Source organism: Lissotriton helveticus, chromosome 10 (genome assembly GCF_964261635.1).
Source record: "Lissotriton helveticus chromosome 10, aLisHel1.1, whole genome shotgun sequence".
In the NCBI taxonomy this organism is placed as follows: domain Eukaryota; kingdom Metazoa; phylum Chordata; class Amphibia; order Caudata; family Salamandridae; genus Lissotriton; species Lissotriton helveticus.
Genome location: NC_136071.1, coordinates 709,150,506 through 709,167,743, shown reverse-complemented (window position 1 = coordinate 709,167,743; position 17,238 = coordinate 709,150,506). Strand labels below are relative to the sequence as shown.

General features: G+C 45.1%; 1 protein-coding gene across 4 annotated transcripts in view; it reads right to left on the bottom strand.

Moving 5' to 3' along the window:
- The window catches only part of RBM33 (RNA binding motif protein 33), a 667,388-nt gene that overhangs the window by 192,621 nt on the left and 457,529 nt on the right, over nt 1-17,238 (bottom strand). For all 4 annotated transcript variants that reach the window (XR_013601648.1, XR_013601647.1, XM_078663257.1 and 1 more), the window contains exon 15: nt 1,201-1,839. Coding sequence is in view for 2 of the 4 variants with exons in the window: in XM_078663257.1 (XP_078519383.1) it covers nt 1,201-1,839 (639 nt within the window). In the remaining 2 variants the exon portion in view is untranslated. The remainder of the gene's footprint in view (nt 1-1,200; nt 1,840-17,238) is intronic.

Below are 17,238 nucleotides of genomic sequence, written 5' to 3'. Positions count from 1 at the left end.
TTGAGCAGGGGCATGGCGGCAGCATGTTTTCCAGGTGTCCGGGAATGTGATGAAGTCTAGTGAGATGTTGAGGATGGGTGTTAGTGCTTCCCAAATTAGTAGAAATCACTTGGTGACGGTATGGTGGGTTCAAGAGTCAAATGTGGCCCCTAAGTAGATGGCCTTCATGGTATCAGCAGTTTCAACAGTGGGGATGGCAGACAATACAGTCACAGTTCACTTGGTGTTCGATATCTGCTGATAGTTGCATCTTTGGGCTGATTTGAAGATGTCTATCGGTGGTCTCTTGACTTGTTCTCCGTGTATGCTCCTTTGCTTGCAGTGGCGTTTCGTGGATGCTAAATACTTTTTTGACAAATATACAAATCTAATACTAAAGGGTGTTTCGTAACAGGGTGACATTAAAATACATGTTGTTCAAAATGTATTTATTAGCAGTTTATGAAGAAAAGCATGGTTTCTCAGAATTCCACTAAAACTAAAATGATCAATAGTTAAGTCATTCAAGGATTCATCGATCCACAATTTGGCCAGGTGGGAGCAAAAGAACGAAATATCAAAAAGAAAATAGGGAGTATTCTCCTTTGCCAAGCAGAGGCATTAACACATCAGAGTCACTAGCTTTAATAGTAAATCATCTTGAATGATTCTTCACGGCCTTAAGGATATGTAAATTACTTCTAGACAACCACAGACATCTACTGCCAAAGTGGTCAGGAACCACTCTGACAAGCTCAGTGCTTGCTGTTGAGATAGTAAGTCACCTTGTAACCACAATAACCACTTGCCAAGAGCATACGTTCTTACTTGAGACAAGCACAGTTTTTTTTCAAAAACAGAAAGGACCAATACAGAGTCCATCACTAGGTGGTCGAATAATACAAGCACAAATTAAAACTCCATGCTTCAAAAGTATGCAACACTGAATCTGTATTTTAAAAAAAGGGAAAAAAAAGAAAAAGGCGAGTGGTCAGCAAAATAACGTCGGTTAATATTCAATTTCCAGAGGATAGTGGGTCATCCAAAATATTGTCAGAATTCTACAAAATGTTTAATTCTTTGGCTGAAATATTTTAGCACCAAACACTTTGAATAGAATTTATTTCTCAATCATTTATACCAAGAAAAGAATACATTTTTCACTTAAACATATTAAGCCAAAACAAAACATTATCAAATAAAGGAATTCTTTAAACTTACCGCTCCGGACAGTTTGATCACCCTAACTTTCGCACCTATGTGTGGCCCATCTCCACTACCGCTGTTTGCTCTCTGCATTACAGTCCTCTTTACCCCAGCCTTTAGATCTTGGGACCGTCCTTGAACCAAAGCAACTTTTGCAGTCTGTGCATGAGTTGCCACTGCTACAGGTAGAGTGGGCTGTGCTTGTTGCACTTTCTGGACCGGCTGCACTGGATTCTGAGGTGGTAATCTATTTGTTCTTATCTGCTTCACTGCTTTAATTTGTTGTCCTTGGAATTGTATATTAGTCCCAGCTCCTTGCTGAAAATGTGTGGTTTTATGCTGTACATTTGTACCCAATGTCTCTTGCTTCTGAACGAGAAGTCTGTTTTTGACATTTTGTCTGACCGGTGCAGTGGTTTGGGGTACTGCTGAATTACAGTTCGCAGGTATGTGTGGTGCCTGTGTCTCCTGCTGGCTTAACAATTGAGGGGAAGGAGAATATTGCTGCGCAAGTCTTTGAAGCAGTTCCTTTTTTCTAGCACCAGCCTGCTGCTGTCTACGAAGTTCTTTTTGTTTTAGGATTTCTTCCCTTAAGCGCTTCTGTTCCTCTATTTTCAAACGATACAATTTAGTTTCTTCATCTTCATCTGTAAGCTATAGAAAATAATGGGGAAAATATTAAAACCATGCAATAGTGTAACTCATCTGAACAGCAACATAGTATTGTTTGACAGTATTTATGCAACTTTCTGACACTATATTAGCTGTATTAAATGCCATCCCGATGTCATATATTTTTTTTAAAAATCTGAAAATAAGCAGAAAAGTTTTCTCTCCTCTGAGTAAGTATGCACACCATACCACTGCTCTGAATTTTAACTCAGGGGTTGTGAATAATGAACAAGTTACTCACCTTCGGAGTTAGGAAATACCTCCATTTGTATAGTCAGTCCCAGGATTTTTGACTGTGCTGCTGGGTTATCGACTCAGTCACTGATATCTGCTAAGAAGACCTCAGTGACAGTGCCCTGGCCCCATAACATATGTGTTACATTGGCTATATTCAATTGGCATAGGCCTGTAAGTCCCTAGTAAATGTTACCCCGGGGATTGCAGCACTGGTTGTGCCGGAGTCAAACGAGTCTCCCAGTCCACCACTGCAGACTAGAGGGCAGTTTCGAACTGCTAGCCCAACTTTGCCATTTAAAAGCCCTGGCAAAGTCAACTGTCTCTCCTGAGACGAGTAGGTAACTCCCATGCTAGGCCTACCAAGCCCTAAGTCAAGAAGAAGCAGCTTTTGTGGGCAGATCATGCATTTTACATGTTCTGACAGCAAAAACACGAAACTCTCATGCTTACTGTAAAAAGACTTGGTCAGCCAGTAGGCGAGTGTACCAATCTGACCCCTCAACTGTGTTAGCTGCTGAATTGGTGTGACCAAAATTGATACTCCAATGTATGCCACTTTGTTGCCTTCAATCTCATATGCACTTAACGGTTGCAGATGGAGCTTGAACTTGAGGCAGCCTTCTACCCTCTTGGGGAGAAGTACTAACAACTCCCAGGAAAGGAGACAATAGAGGCCTGCACTGGAGAGAATTGTTACCTTCCTCCTGCAGGAAGCCACACAGGTGTTGGCCCAAAAGTCAAGCTTCAAAGCTGAAGTTACCTTGGAAGAGCAAGTAGGGAGCACATTGGAGAGGTGCAGCCCCACTGTGTAGACTAGCTGGCAACCAGAAAGTAGAGGAGAAACCTGCAGTCAAACCGGGTTTTCAGAGACCTGTAACCCCCTTGGTAACCAAACCTCTGCCATTTTAGGAATGGACAAAAAGGTGTATCCAGAGAAATAGTCGAATGCCACACTTTCCAGGAAGTGGTCATCAGGAGGAGGAAACATGGTAGCCCATTGGCTACCAACTGCATCCTACCTGGAGGGCTTTTTCTGTAGTTAAATAGGACACCTCTGGCACCCAGATCTTGATGGGAATGGAAGGACCGAAGGAATTACATGCTGCACCAATTTCCCAGCACAGAAAGGCTACACCGACATGGACTGAACTTGCAGCACCTGGTTGCGAGCAAAAAAGGGGGACTATACCTGCTGTGTCCTGCTCAGGGAGAAGTAGTATCCAGAGCTCAACCAAAGCCAAGAGATTCCAAGTGTCAGCCGACTGGCCAATTCGCAGCACTAGGACATAACAGCTGAAGAAGCCTGCTAAAGGTGAGTGGGAGCCCGAATCTCCGATCGATGTTCCTAGTTGTTGTGTAGCACCAGGGACCAAGACCTGAACCCGGGAGAGTCCTCAGAGTAAGGCTTAGTTGCCCAGAAGACAAGCCAACGCCTTGGAGAAGGATTTGGCTGTGACCACAGCACCAGAGGACTGCTATCCCAGTGGCGACTGGGCTTCGACTAGACTGGAAAGGACGTCAAACCTTGTGTCCAGGCCTCCCTCATTACCTTAGTTGACTGAGGAGTTGAAAGAAGAATAACCTTCAAGCACCTCACCCACGCTTACAAGGCCCTCCACAAGACCAGACCAGCATACCTCAACGACCATCTCTCCTTCCACGCACCCAAGAGACACCTCGATCAGCTGACCTCTCTCTGGCCACAAATCCCAAGCATCCATCTACAAGATCAGAACAGGAGGTAGGTCCTTCTCCTATCTCGCAGGTAAGACCTGGAACGACCTCCCACTCTGGGAAATCCCCACACTGCCCCAGTTCAGGAAAGACCTCAAGACCTAGTTCTTCGAATGACCTCAGCGTGCTACGAAGTAGCGCCTGCACCGCCCACCCCCAATAGCACATTGAGACCTTCACAGGTGAGTAGCTGCGCTTTATAACCCCTGATTAATTGAGGAAGACTCCTTTTGACCGTGTTTCATTCGGAGAATGCTTGAGCATCTTCAAGCATGCTTAATCAGGATCACCTCCATAGAAAGCCACTGAACGAGGGTAAAGTGACTGGAACTGCTGTAAGACTGCTTCTTCTGAGGAAGAAACTATTTGAGGGGCTTGCCGGTCCCCCCAGACTGAGTTTGTTGCCCCAAATAGCTCTTGCCGACCGCATCACAACTTAACCAACTTCCTGCTCAAAAAGTTTTGAAGTGTCAAATTTGTTGAATTTGCCAATGCTTGTTCACAGTTGAGAAAAATTCAAATTCAATGATTCACTATACCTTGTAAATTCTATATCTCAGAAACCCTCTTGTGGATCTTTTTCATTGTGGTATCGAATATAGAAAAATACAGTCTATGTTTGTGAATTGGTGTCAGATTCCTTTCTTGTCTTGTTGATTTCCCATTTAATTGTTCTGGTGATGTTTAAATGCTTTACAATTGTTTATTTGTGTAAGCCTTGCTGCTCTGAGGGACAAATACCCACGGTTGAGCTGAAGATTTGACAAACAAGACCTAAAAGTCCTGAAGGGGTTGGCAAGCGTATTACAGAGTGAGGTCGCAAAACCACACCTTATATTCCACCATATTTTCTCACATTTGGTAACGCTCTTCCTGTTGGATACTATCTAACCGCAGATTCCTCACCATTATAGCATACCCAGGTGTCAGACTTTATCCGGATGTTTTCACAGCAGTGCTCCCGCACACCACTATGTGGTGACATGCTGCTCTGTGCTGACTTTGCTCCACCCCAGAAGTGACAGAGCGGAACCGCAACGTCAGTCTTTTGCTTGACTCGCTCTCGAACGCAAAGCACAAAAACAATAGGTCTCTAATTTGAATCTTTTTCAGACGGTAAGAGAAGACAACTTTATAGGGCAAGTGAAGAATCTGCGGCTATATAGACTATGCACCAGAAAGAATGTTATACTAATACTAATTTGTTCTTCAAACTGATACTTCCAACCATAGACTCCTCACTTTTACAATGGATGCCAAAGCAGTACCTTCCCAGGTGGAGGATCTGTACATTGGGCTCAGACCAGAAAGCTTGCAGGACCAAACCAGCGAAATGCCCTTCCCATTGGACCGGCCTTTCAAGGCAGTAGTGCTTTGTGAACATGTGTACAAACACCAACAAAGCAGCCTAACCGATGTCAAGGATAGGCCACTAGGAGTGCTATGTGTTAACGTAGTGGTGACAACATTAGTCCTGGTTGAATGAGGTGCCAGACCTTCCGGAGGCTGCTTCTACGCCAGTACTTATCAGATTGTAATACAGAGAGCTATCCATCTGAACAGCATTGATTTCTGCACAGCCTTTCCTTTCTTTGACCCGAGAGCCTCACAAACACCTGTGTTCACCCAATGATCCCTGGTACAATCAATGTAAAAGCTTTTGGAGTACAATCCAAGAGATGGTCTCCCCTCCTCTTCTAAGGGTGAGGTGGAGAAAAGAACGCAGAGACGTTGATGAATGCACAACATGAAACGAAGTCACAACCTCTGCAAGCAAGCACTGGCAAAGCCAGCAGGTCTCACCTACAAGACAATGCTTTGCAGTCATATTGTACTGGAGCGCGTATGCTCTGCAGCACAGCTAAAAGTCGGAAAACAAGTGCTAATATACGGCCAGCACTGACCTTGTCTTAGTGAATTTTTTTTTAATTACTCCCCCAAGACAACTACATGGAGGGTGTAAGGCAAAACAGAGGGAGGGAGGGCAGGAAACAAGGATCTGGGTGAAGAAGGAATTATATATATTAAAATGTAAAAAAATGTTTTAAAAAGGAAGCACTTCAACAAAGCCAGAAGTTGCCGTGTTATAGCGCTTCTTTTATTGCTCACCCATGGCAACAAGGAAGCAGGCAGGCAGGTAACACAGAGGAAAGATGGGGGAAATGGAGTGAAGGAGGCAAGGATGGTAGTGGGGAAGCACACAGAAAGCAGAGGGTGTAAGGGAGGGGCTGGAGGCAAGCACAAAGACAACAGAGGATGGGAGAGAGGGGCTGTAAGAAAGCAGACATAAAATGGATAGGGTGTGATGAAGGGACTAGGAGAAGACTCCTGAGGGTGGTCAAGTGCACGAAGGAGACAACTGAACGACACACATTCTTGTACAGTACTTAAACAAAAATATAAAGTAGTGCCAAAATAAATGTGCAGTGGAAGGACAGAAGTAAGAGTGACAAACACATGAAGAGGAAGTAAGCCTAGGGAAGCTGACCAATACAAAGCAAGCAAAGGAGAGCGGCAATATTGCCAAACAATAGTAAGCAATGGGGGGCCACCAAGCCCCCTATGAGATTAAAGGTCTTGCAAGAGACTGTGCTTGTGCGGTCTTAGGCGAGAACTAAAAAGGTCACACTAGTCCTCATCAGTGGTTGGTTTGGAAAGAAGGTGGTGTAGCGGCTGCATTGTGAGAGCCTGGAGCTCACTCACGAGATTAGCTGAAGTGGTCGTAGAGAGATGACAGATTTAGGAGTCAGAAGACGCAGCATGCGGCTACACAATGGCTTGAATGGAATGCACACGAGGAAAGTCAGGACAAAATTAAGATCCCACTGTGGCATTACAAACGGTTTGGGAGGCAACATGTATGCTAAACTGTTAATAAACCAAAGGGAGAGAGGTCGGCCGCTAATCAGGTTGCGATTGTACAGCCTTTACTGCATATCTTCTGCAGTATCCTCTGAAACCTTGATGATGTCCACCAGGTTTCATCGTGCTTGGCAGACAGACTTCAGATCCCCACTGCAGAGCTTGCATATGCCACCTGGTGAAGCGGAGATGCAGCATGCATGAGGCCAACAGGCCAAGAAGCCTCAGAGCCACTCTCATCAAGACCAAAGGCAGAGCAGAACAACTCCTGTAAGATGAAGCCCCTCGAATGGAGTCTGGTATGACCAAAACTCATTGACTGAGACCCCAATTTCAGAAGGTTTGCTGTCATCTCGAGGTGGACTACAGTGGACTGGGGCAAGCCAGCCTTCATTATTCAGTCGTCGAGGTGGGAGGAAAAAAAATTGTATCCTTAACCTCTGAAGGTGGGCAGCTACCCCAGTCATTATTTTAGTGAACACTCCAGGGGCACTGTTAAGTCTGAAGGGGAGCAGGGAAAACAGAAAAAGCTCCTGCCTGCCTAAGGTAGCGTTTGCAGAATGGTCAAATGAACGTACGTCATGCAAGGCTACCTTTCAGTCTTCTAGATCCAGGGCAGACAGAACTTTGGTCAGTGTGAACTCTGGCCAAATGTCCTTACATAGGAAGGCATTCAGAGGGTGAAGATCTAGACTAGGATGAAGGCCTCTACTCTTCTTTGGCATGAGGAAAACTGTCCCTCTCTTCATGGCGCACACACTCTTGAAAGCCTTTTGGACAGTATAGCGGGCACCTATTGCAGTAAAATGGATAAGTGCTCCTCTGAGAGCCACTCTGATGTGGGTGAAAGCTGTGGACGGTTGGAAAGAAACATGAAGGCAATGCCTTGCTGGACAATCTAGGTGGCCTATCTGTCAGATGTGATGGCCTGCCAAGCTGCGAAAAAATTAAAATCTTGCCTCTGACATGGGGGTTGTGGCTTGGTAAGGGAAAACTAAAGTGGCTAATGCCGCAGGGGAAGGCGACTGGGAAGATTGTTGCCCCTGGTAACCTGCACATGGTTTACCCAATCCCCATCCACAAAAGAGCTGAGGTGTCTGCAGCAGAAGAGGCGGGAACTGGCACTGTCTTAACTCTTGGAGAAGTCCCTGAAGGAAAAGAGAGAGACCGAAAGAGCATGTTGGTGCCTGGGCTTTCTTGAGGTACTCCAGGATGAACTCAGCTTGTTTGCCAAAGAGCAGGGCCCATCAAAATGCATGTCCATGAGGAATGCCAGCATATCTCCCGAAAACAATCTCATCCACCATAGGCGACGAAGCACAACACCTAGTGCCAACTGCTCACCCAGTGTACAGTATCGTATCCAGCCCAAGCTATATCTTGCAGCATCTTGACCATTCTAAATGGTTTGGGCCAAAGAGTCCCTGAGCTCTTCTGGGACTGCCAGCAAGATCTTGCTGCCATGTCGCCAAGCTCATGCGCATAACGGCCTAGTTGAGAACTGCCATTGACCAACCTCAATGCTAGGTCAGCTGAAGAGAACGTCAGTCTCCCAAAAGTTTCAATTCATTTTGACTCCCTGCCCAGGAGTTGGTCTTCAGGAATGAATAGGAATTCACACTGTCGGTGAAAGCTTGGACCAGCAAACTCTGAGGTTTAGGATGCAGCACAAGAATATCAGGGTTATCAGATACCAGTATATGGCATCTGGTTGCCTGTCTGTTCCCAAGTGATCAAAAGTGTGTTATTAGGGCTCTGTTGACCTCAATGGGCTCAAAAGATGACGGTCCTGGCTGAAAAACTTTGGTTTTAAACTCAACAGCGGCGAAGTTGTAAATCGAGGACATCAGCAGCACATCTGATAACTACAACAAAAGAAGCACTATTCTGTTGGTGGCCTACGGGGTGTGTGGGGGGGGGGGGGGGGGTGGAGTCAACCCTGTATCAGGTAAAGCATTAATCTCCATGTCCTACTATAAATACACATAGAAACTATCATACCATAATGTGGAGGGAAATTATCTCCATTGCCATCTCTAAGTGGCGGCGAACTCTAGTCAGAGTTGGAAATGAAAACCTGGTGAAGCAATTGAGTAAGACTGTGGTAGCAGACTTGTTTTGCATGCATCAGAGTTCATGTAAACGGATGTGCTGGAGTGGAATCCGAGGACAACCTCAGTTGGGGTCAAGACATATTCAGAATGGTGTCCTACTGCTAGTGGGCACAAACTTGCACAATACTTGTCATGATGAGAAGAAATAAACACAAGATCATAATTTATGCATACCTAACTTTTGCGTACATGCTAAATTTCTTTTATTACAATAACTGAAATTATAATTGCACTTCGATATATCTACATATGGCTGGTGTCCTTTTTCAATATACATACTATTCAACAGCTGTGAAGCTCAACTTCTTAACCTGTGAAAAATGCACATTTGCTTGAAAAAAGTTTACTAACATTCATGAACTTGCAAAGGAAGATTCTGCATAGTTGTCCACTACATTTTCTTTCAAAGGAAGGAGAAAGTCAGACAGCAGACGAAAACGGTGTGTTGCAGATGTCTGCTGCAGTTTGCTAATTAAATCCCAAAAATAGGTTTTAAATGCTAGAAGAGTTGGCTGCCTATTCTGTTTGGTATAGGTGCCATCCTTTATCACACTTCACAATTATCTATTTAAGAGTCAGACAATTTAATTAACTTTCCATATGTACCTTTGTATCAAATAAAGTTTAGCACCAGTCATTTTCTTGCACAAGAAAATGTTGTTCACGAATGTGTTAACATGTACATTGAAAGGAAGCAATAGATCGGAGTGCAAACAAAATGAAGCTTTACAAAGGGTGCGTTTTCTAAGGCTTGCCCTGTTTACTAGCTACCCCCTTATAGAATAAGTTACTTAACTTTTGGCACTGCCTTGTTGGGTACAGACTAGATCTAGCCGCAGAGTCCTTACCTTTGAATTATCTCCCGGTGCCAGCCTGGATCTGGAAATCTTCTACAGCAGTACCTCTGCGCATCAGGAGAGGGTGTCTAGCAACACCAGATGTGATGTCGTCAGAGTTCATATAAGCCGCCCGCTTCATCCGTGACTACTTTCCGTGCTAAAACACGGAGCCAAGCACAGAAACTGCAATGGAAACAGCGTGCCCAAAAAGAATCCTCTTTTTGAAAGACGCTTTTATTAACTATGATTGGTTGTTTGGTATGTCTTCACTTAATTTTTTTTTATTTTTTACCAACAAAAGGCACGAGGGTGCAGATAAGGGATCAGGAATTAAAGAGGAATCCGTTCGCAGAACAGGTAGGGTGGGTTGGTCGGTAAGGAATCTGTGGCTAAACTAGTCTCTACCAGATAAGGCGTTAATGAAGGTAAGTAACTTATTCATCTGACAAAGATGTCTAGCCACAGACTCCTTACCTTTGAATGAGATACCCAAGTAATACCATCCCGGAGAAGGGCCAGTGAACCGATTCCGAGAATGATCCTTAACTAGGCTATCTGGTCTGCATATGAGAGAGAGAGAGAGAGAGAGAGAGAGAGAGAGAGAGAGAGAGAGAGAGAGAGAGAGAGACTGCTCAGCAGGAAGGCAGGGTTAAAAAGAAAACATACCACTAGAAAACTCGGGGAGAGTCCCGTACGGAACCGAATCCGCAGCTGTGCAAAAACATGGGGAAAATCCATGGCAGATGAATAAGACAAGTGGGAAGAAGACTCCATGTTAAAATAGAACTACAACTACGACCCGGAAGGTAATCCAGCCCAAGAGACCAAGGTGGAAGGCAAAGGACAATAGCTAAAAACTACTGGGTTAAAACTCCTATCTATAGAAGTAGGCAATGCAGAGAGCACCAACCAATAGCTTAAGAAAGCATTGCGATCAAGAACAACAATCATGGCCAGAAATCACTTGAGGTAGAGGAAACACTTTGAGAGAGTAAGAAGCCCTCTGAGACTATGCAACGCAGAATCCCAAGAAAGAAAGATATAAAACACATATAGATAGGTATATATATATATATATATAAACACATATACACACACACACACACAGATATATATATAAAAAAAAACAGACAGAAAGGACACTGTACAATAAAATGGGCTCAAGAAGGGCACATACGACAGCAAAAGTGGCCATCGGCTAAGGGAAGACAACGGCGAACTGGAGACCAGGCCTTATCTAAAGGCAGAGGGTGTGGTAGAAGTTACACATCCCAAAAAACCCTACTAAAATAGAGAAAGAACATAAGGGAGGACTGGATAAAGGGCAGAGTTGGACAGGGCCAACACAGGGGAGGCCTATTCAGATAACTTGTCCTCATCGTAAAAGAAAATAGTATGGGAAGACCAATGCCAGAAATTCATCCAACCAAAGGACCGGTGTAAAGAGGTGAAGGAACAGATGGAGAGGCAGTGCCAATAGCCTAACAAGCACGAAGCGCAGAAGCAAAAGAAATCAAAAGAAAGTACTCATGTGCACGGGGCAACCTGTGCCCGGCGAACAAGCTAGGGAGCAATGTGAGGGATGATCCTGATGTCACCCAAGATCATACTTGATATGCCTATTAGTACAAGGGAAACAAACCCCCAAAGGGGTCAGAAATACAACTGCGATTGCAAGAAGAGGAGTTAACTCCTGAGAAAGAACTCAAAGAGATCACAAACCACTGTACAAGCCAGCCCAAAGTGGACAGGTAAGAAACCCATATCCCAGAAGGTACAAGATGAAAAGTAAAATGAAACCCAAAAAGGGCAGAAGACACATCTAAAGAACAGCGAGACCAGTAAATGAAAAGCTGAGGTTGGTATCGACTGTGTGTAGGAAACATCTTGAATCAAAAAGTGATAGCAACCGCAGCTTCGTGCAAGGCAGAGGGAAAGGAAAAACAGGCCATGCAGAGGCATAGAAGACGTAGGCCAGCCAAGTTGGCCATCCATGCCAAGATACAGACAAGACTGGGGAGCAAGGAACCCAAAAGAAAAAAGAAAGAAGGCAGGAGCCTGGCATGCCGGTGTATAGCAAGAACTAGCACAAGAAGTGCCAACGCGTGAAGAGAGGAAGTACACCACCACGTATGGCAGGACCAGACAATGTACCTTAGCCAAGAACCATCCCCTTCCCTTGCGTCTGCCAGGATCGAAGCGCACCAGACAGAGTGGGGAGGGGGTAGGGCGGGTGGTGGGTGTTCAAGAAGAATCCCCATGCACCATCTTCCGTTTTGCATCCACGCACCAAACCAGGGAAGGAGGCATCTGCACAATACCAGGAAAATATCCCAAGCAGAACACAAGAACACAGTGCAGCCACAGATGTGGACACCAAACAGGGTCATAAATTAAGATGTGTCCCAAAAAAACCACAACCTGTCAGACAGGGTAAAAAGGCAAGAAAAGAAAATACCTGCCAGGCAGGGACAAAAAACCGTAAGGGACCGCAAAGCTAAGCTGGTAGCAAGAAAGAGATATTGACCAAAAGCACCCAGACCTTTTGACTCCCTGCACTGGGGAGACCATAGCAGCCTGAACCACAAAGCTGTGCGCAGTAGGCCGACCAGAAAGGCAGAGAGGGTCTCCAGGGGCAGGATGGTGCCTATAAGCTATAGACCGGTCCACAAGTGGAGGAAAAATGGCCACTAACACAGAAGGAAGTTGCAGTCCAAGAACTACATCAACTCTCCGCAAAAGCAGAGCTCACCTCCGAGGCGAGGAGGAAAAAGCAGGCTAGATGGGGAAGAATCTGCCCCTGGTTCATAGTTAGAATACTGGGCAACACTGGAAGTTCAAGAATTGTGCTAGAAGCAGCAGTTCTGTATACCAGTGTTGACGTGGCCAAGCTGGAGCAATGAGGACCAGTTTACATGGCTCGAACTTCATTTTCCTCAGAACTCTTGGAAGAAGAGGGGGGGGGGGGGGTAAGCAAAGATGCTGGACCATTCAATTGAAAAGGCATTCCCCCATGACCCCTGTTGGGGATGCCAACTTGCATAGTACGGGCATTTGCGGTTCTGGGGAGTTGCTAACAGGTACAATTCTTGAGTGCCGAAGAAGTGCAGGGTTTGCTGTTGCAGTTCCCATTCGTGGCAAGACGTTGTGAGCCTGAAGCAGTGTATCTTCATTCGTGTTCTGAAATCCCTGAACGGTTTCCGCTCGAAGGCCGATTCTGTGAACCCTAGCCCATTTCCACAACTTCTATGCTTTCCTGGAAAGCGGGCGAGATCTTATGCCGCCCTGCTTGTTTATATAGTGCATTGTTGTGGTATTTATGTACAGATGAGCACGGACGAATGCTGAATCCAAGGAAGAAAAGCATGGAGGGCTAGATGAACCTTAATTCCAATAGATTTATGTGGGATTGACTTCGAGTCCAATGCCACTTGCCGCTCACTTGAAGCTCTTGGAGATAAGCTCCCCCTACCCATCTCTCCAGTGATGCATCTGTGGTAATCACGAAGAGTGCCGCTATGTGTCGGACCGACAGCCCTGATGACAGATTAGTTTTGTCTTTCCACCACTTCAATGCCTCTAGCATGCATGGAGTTATCTTGATGATGTCGGGGACGAGCATTTGGACTGTGCCCACCGCTTGTCTACTTCCTCCTGCATGGGTCGCATTTTGAGGCGACAGAATGGGATCGGCAGTAGGCATGATGTCATAGTTCCCAAGAGAGACTAGTACAGTCGGACTGAAAGGCACTTTTCTTCAGATGATTTTGTGAGCATGAGAGGCCTGTGTTGGTGTTCCTCCGCAGGAGAAGCCTTTAAGCACACTGTCTAACTCGGCTCCCAGAAATACAATCGTTTGCAATGGGCTCTGTCTGGATTGAGTGAGATCTAACCATCGGCAGAGAACTGAGCAGGTCTTTGTAGACACTCATGCTGCCAATTTGGAAAGTGCCTTTATCAGCAATTCGTCCAGATATGGGAAGACTTGATGTTGATGTTGCATGAGAAACGCTGCGCCTGGAGCAAGGCACATCGGAAAAATCCTGGGTGCAGATTTGAGTCCGAAGGGGAGCACTTTGACTGGAAGTGGCGTCTGGCAACCAAAAACCTCAGGTATTTCCTGTGTCTTGGGTGACTGGGTATATGGAAAAAAGCATCTTGGAGGTCTAATGAGGTCATGAAATTGCACTGGTTTAGGAATTTCAGAACCTCCTGCAATGTGATCATACAAAATAATTGTATTTTCAAGTAGACGTTGAGGCTTCAGAGGTCCAAAATTGGTCGCCAATGCCTTAGATTCTTTCTGATTAAGAAGAAACAGGAGGAGACACCTCTGCCCCTGTGAGCAACTGGCACTTTCTCGATTCCCCCTTTCTGGAGCATCTTGTTGAAGAGCTTTGAGATGCTTTTGGTGAAAGCGTAGTGGCGGGTTTGATGACGGTTCTTGGATAAACTCTAGTATATGTCCAAATTGCAAAAGGCGAAGAACCCACTGGTCTGTGGTAATGGTCTTCCATTGGTGAAGGTGATTGTAAGTTTTGCCTGCGAGATACAAGGTTTTTGATGGGAGAAATTGGGGAGAATGCTGTGGAGGAATTGGAGCCGTAGCCTGTACCATATCATTGTCGACGGCCAACATCCTTACTCTCCCTTGCTGATCTTCCGGTTTGATCTGACATATGAAGTCCGAAGAGGTTGCAGTTGTTGGAATGGGGAACGGTAAGATTAAGTATTTGCGGAGTATGCTGGGTAACGATATAGTTGATACCCACCCCTATAGGAAGGCTGCCCTTTCTCTCGGGAGTCTTGGAAAGGAGATTCCTTGAACTGCAGTGCCCCCAAAGACTTGTTAGTATCTGCGTCCACCTTTATTGTTTCAAGGGCCTCCTCCACCTGGCTTCCAAAGAGGTCCTCTCCGTCATACGGTAGGTTCAACATCTTGTTTTGAACCTATGGCCGGAGTGAGGTGGCTTTAAGCCATCCTCTTCTTCTTAGGACTGCCGCACCTGTCAACTGCCTGAAACCTGTGATGGTGACGCCCATGGCCGAATCTATACTTTCATTGGATGCACTTTCTCACTCATGCAGGATCTTCTTTGCTTCCTCTTTAGCATCCTCTGGTTGTTGGTCCAGATAGGGGGTGTGGGAAGTTGGCTCTGTAAATACTACACCAAAGTAAGGTATGTGCTCAGTGTCCAGTGGAACCCCAAAGATAGGCACAGGTAAAAATAGATAATACCTTACTCTCTATTTGTGGTAGTGTGAGCGAGTAGTAAGACTATCAGAGGGTAGTGTTAAGCATTTATTGTACACACTCAGGCAAGAAATTATTTCATACACTCGAAGACTGAACTTAGACCAATTTGTTTCCCTAAAAATATTAGTTATTTTTAATTTCTAGAAACAAGCAAGCCTGGCACAGGTAAGGGTAAATTGTACTTTCCAAGGCAGGTTGAACAATACAATGAAGCTGAATGAAAATGACTTTGTTACAGGTTTGTAAATACTTTGAATACTGTTGAAATTACTGTTAGATTACTTTACAGATTACTTTTTAAGTTACTTTTTCTACTCAGTGTGATATGCCTGGATATCACACAGGGACACTCCCTAGAGAAAAGCCAAGTAAATCAGTTTTCGTTGTATATTTGCAGTTATTAGAGTTTCATACAAACCAACTCCAAACTTAAGAACAATTCCCAAAGAAAAGCAGTAAATGCAATCCTAAGGGAGGAAATGAAGTTATCAGTTTACAAGTAAGTCATTGGTTGTGGAAGTTGTGTTTCTGGGGTTAGAACCAGGGGTCCCACGTGGTCAAGAATGCACTCTCAAAGCACACTCAACGGCACTAGGGCGGCCGGGTGAAGAGTGCTGAGTTCTAATGTTATCCAATAGAGGATAGGGGGGCTCCGGTTCTGAAATTGTGCATTATTCACATGCTGGGGTCTCCCTGTTCTTGCATTATAATGATTGTCGCTTGTATATAATGTATGTACATATGTTTTTTAATTATATGATATCTTTTGATACAAGAATAATAAAAATAACTTTATAAATAAATGACCTGTGGGATAATGACTTCGTGTTTTCATTTAGGATCTATGACCTATTAACTAATTAATTAATGGTTAGAAAGAGGTTTTTGTGCTTATCTCTGGTTTTCCCTGCTCTCCTCTCCCTCTATCCAGTATCTCAGGGACCCTCTTTAGTGTCTTGTGTCCAGGGAGTTGCCAATTGGGAGTACAAAGGTACAGTTTGGGAAAGAACACAGGTCCTGGAAACCTGATTGGCAGGGACCCAGGACACATCAAGTCAAGGTGCATCAAAAATCTGGCAAAAAGTGGGGGTTACTGCAACAAAAACCCAGCTTCCTACACGAGGCTATGTCTGACCACATCTGGCGATCACAACACCCTAAGATCGCCAGAGAATTTGCTGCTCTCACTGTTAACACTGAAATCAAAGAGAAACGTTTGCAGATTGAATCTAAACGCCTGCCATCCTTATTAGGAGGAGCCGAAAGAAGTGCTGTTGGATTCTTTGAGCAGCGCTGAGCAGCTTGCATGACCACAGAATCCGAGTTTGGGTGTCCTGAGAGATACGCTGGTGTATTATACGTAGCCTTGTATTTTTTGTCAAGACGTGGGAGCACTGCTGGTATAGAAGCTGGGGTCTTCATAATTCTAATACCCTTATCCCAGATGTAATCAATAATTGGTATAACCCTGGCAGACTTTCGAAATGGCTCTTTAAACTCGTAAAGTAAACATTCAGATTGTTTCGAGGGCATTGGCAAAGCCAATCATGTTGCTGCACATTCCAAAAGGTTATGAAATCCTCCTATATACTCGGGGGGAGAATATACTTGAGGAGGTATTGTGAAGCAGGCCAGGAAATCGAATAATTATCCCACTCCGTGCCTGTGTTGGGAAGTTCTCCCTCTTCTCTCTCTTCAGCCAAAGAGATTACTTTCTGGAGAGGAATTGACTGCGGAGTATTAGGAACTGACCTCGTAGGAGTGGAGCGCCGTACAGGTGACCCCAGTGGAGTGTAGATTCAGCAAAAGGTCCTGTAGGTGGAAATCGCCTGCGGTAGTCCTCCAGCATAAACTAAAGATCTGTGGCATTGTGACCATATCCTGCTGATACTGTTGATGTCCCATCTCAGGATGGGTATAGTAGGCCTCACCATAATAACCCTGTTCCTCCTCTTTGTCATCATCTTGGCATTTAACATGCAAGTCCGAAGGACTATACACGACCCCAACTGGGAACCCATCTTCAGAATCTTCCTCCTCCAGAAGATGCGTGGGTAGAAGAGGAGGGATATTACTAGGCAAAGTATATTCTGGGGTTATTTCCGTATCCATAGTCTTAGGCGAGAATGATCTGGTCACCAACAGCGATTTTGATGACGAAGCAGTCTTCGCCGGAGAGATGGCTGCCGTTGACATCCGTGCCATCGTCGACGTGTTCAACTCCGGTGAAAGTTTCTTCTTCTTTGTCGATGACTGGGCCTTCGTCGACGCCGACAGACTCTTCGTCGACACAACACCAGTGGGATGGTTGATGAAATAGGGTCCTGAGTGGATGAAG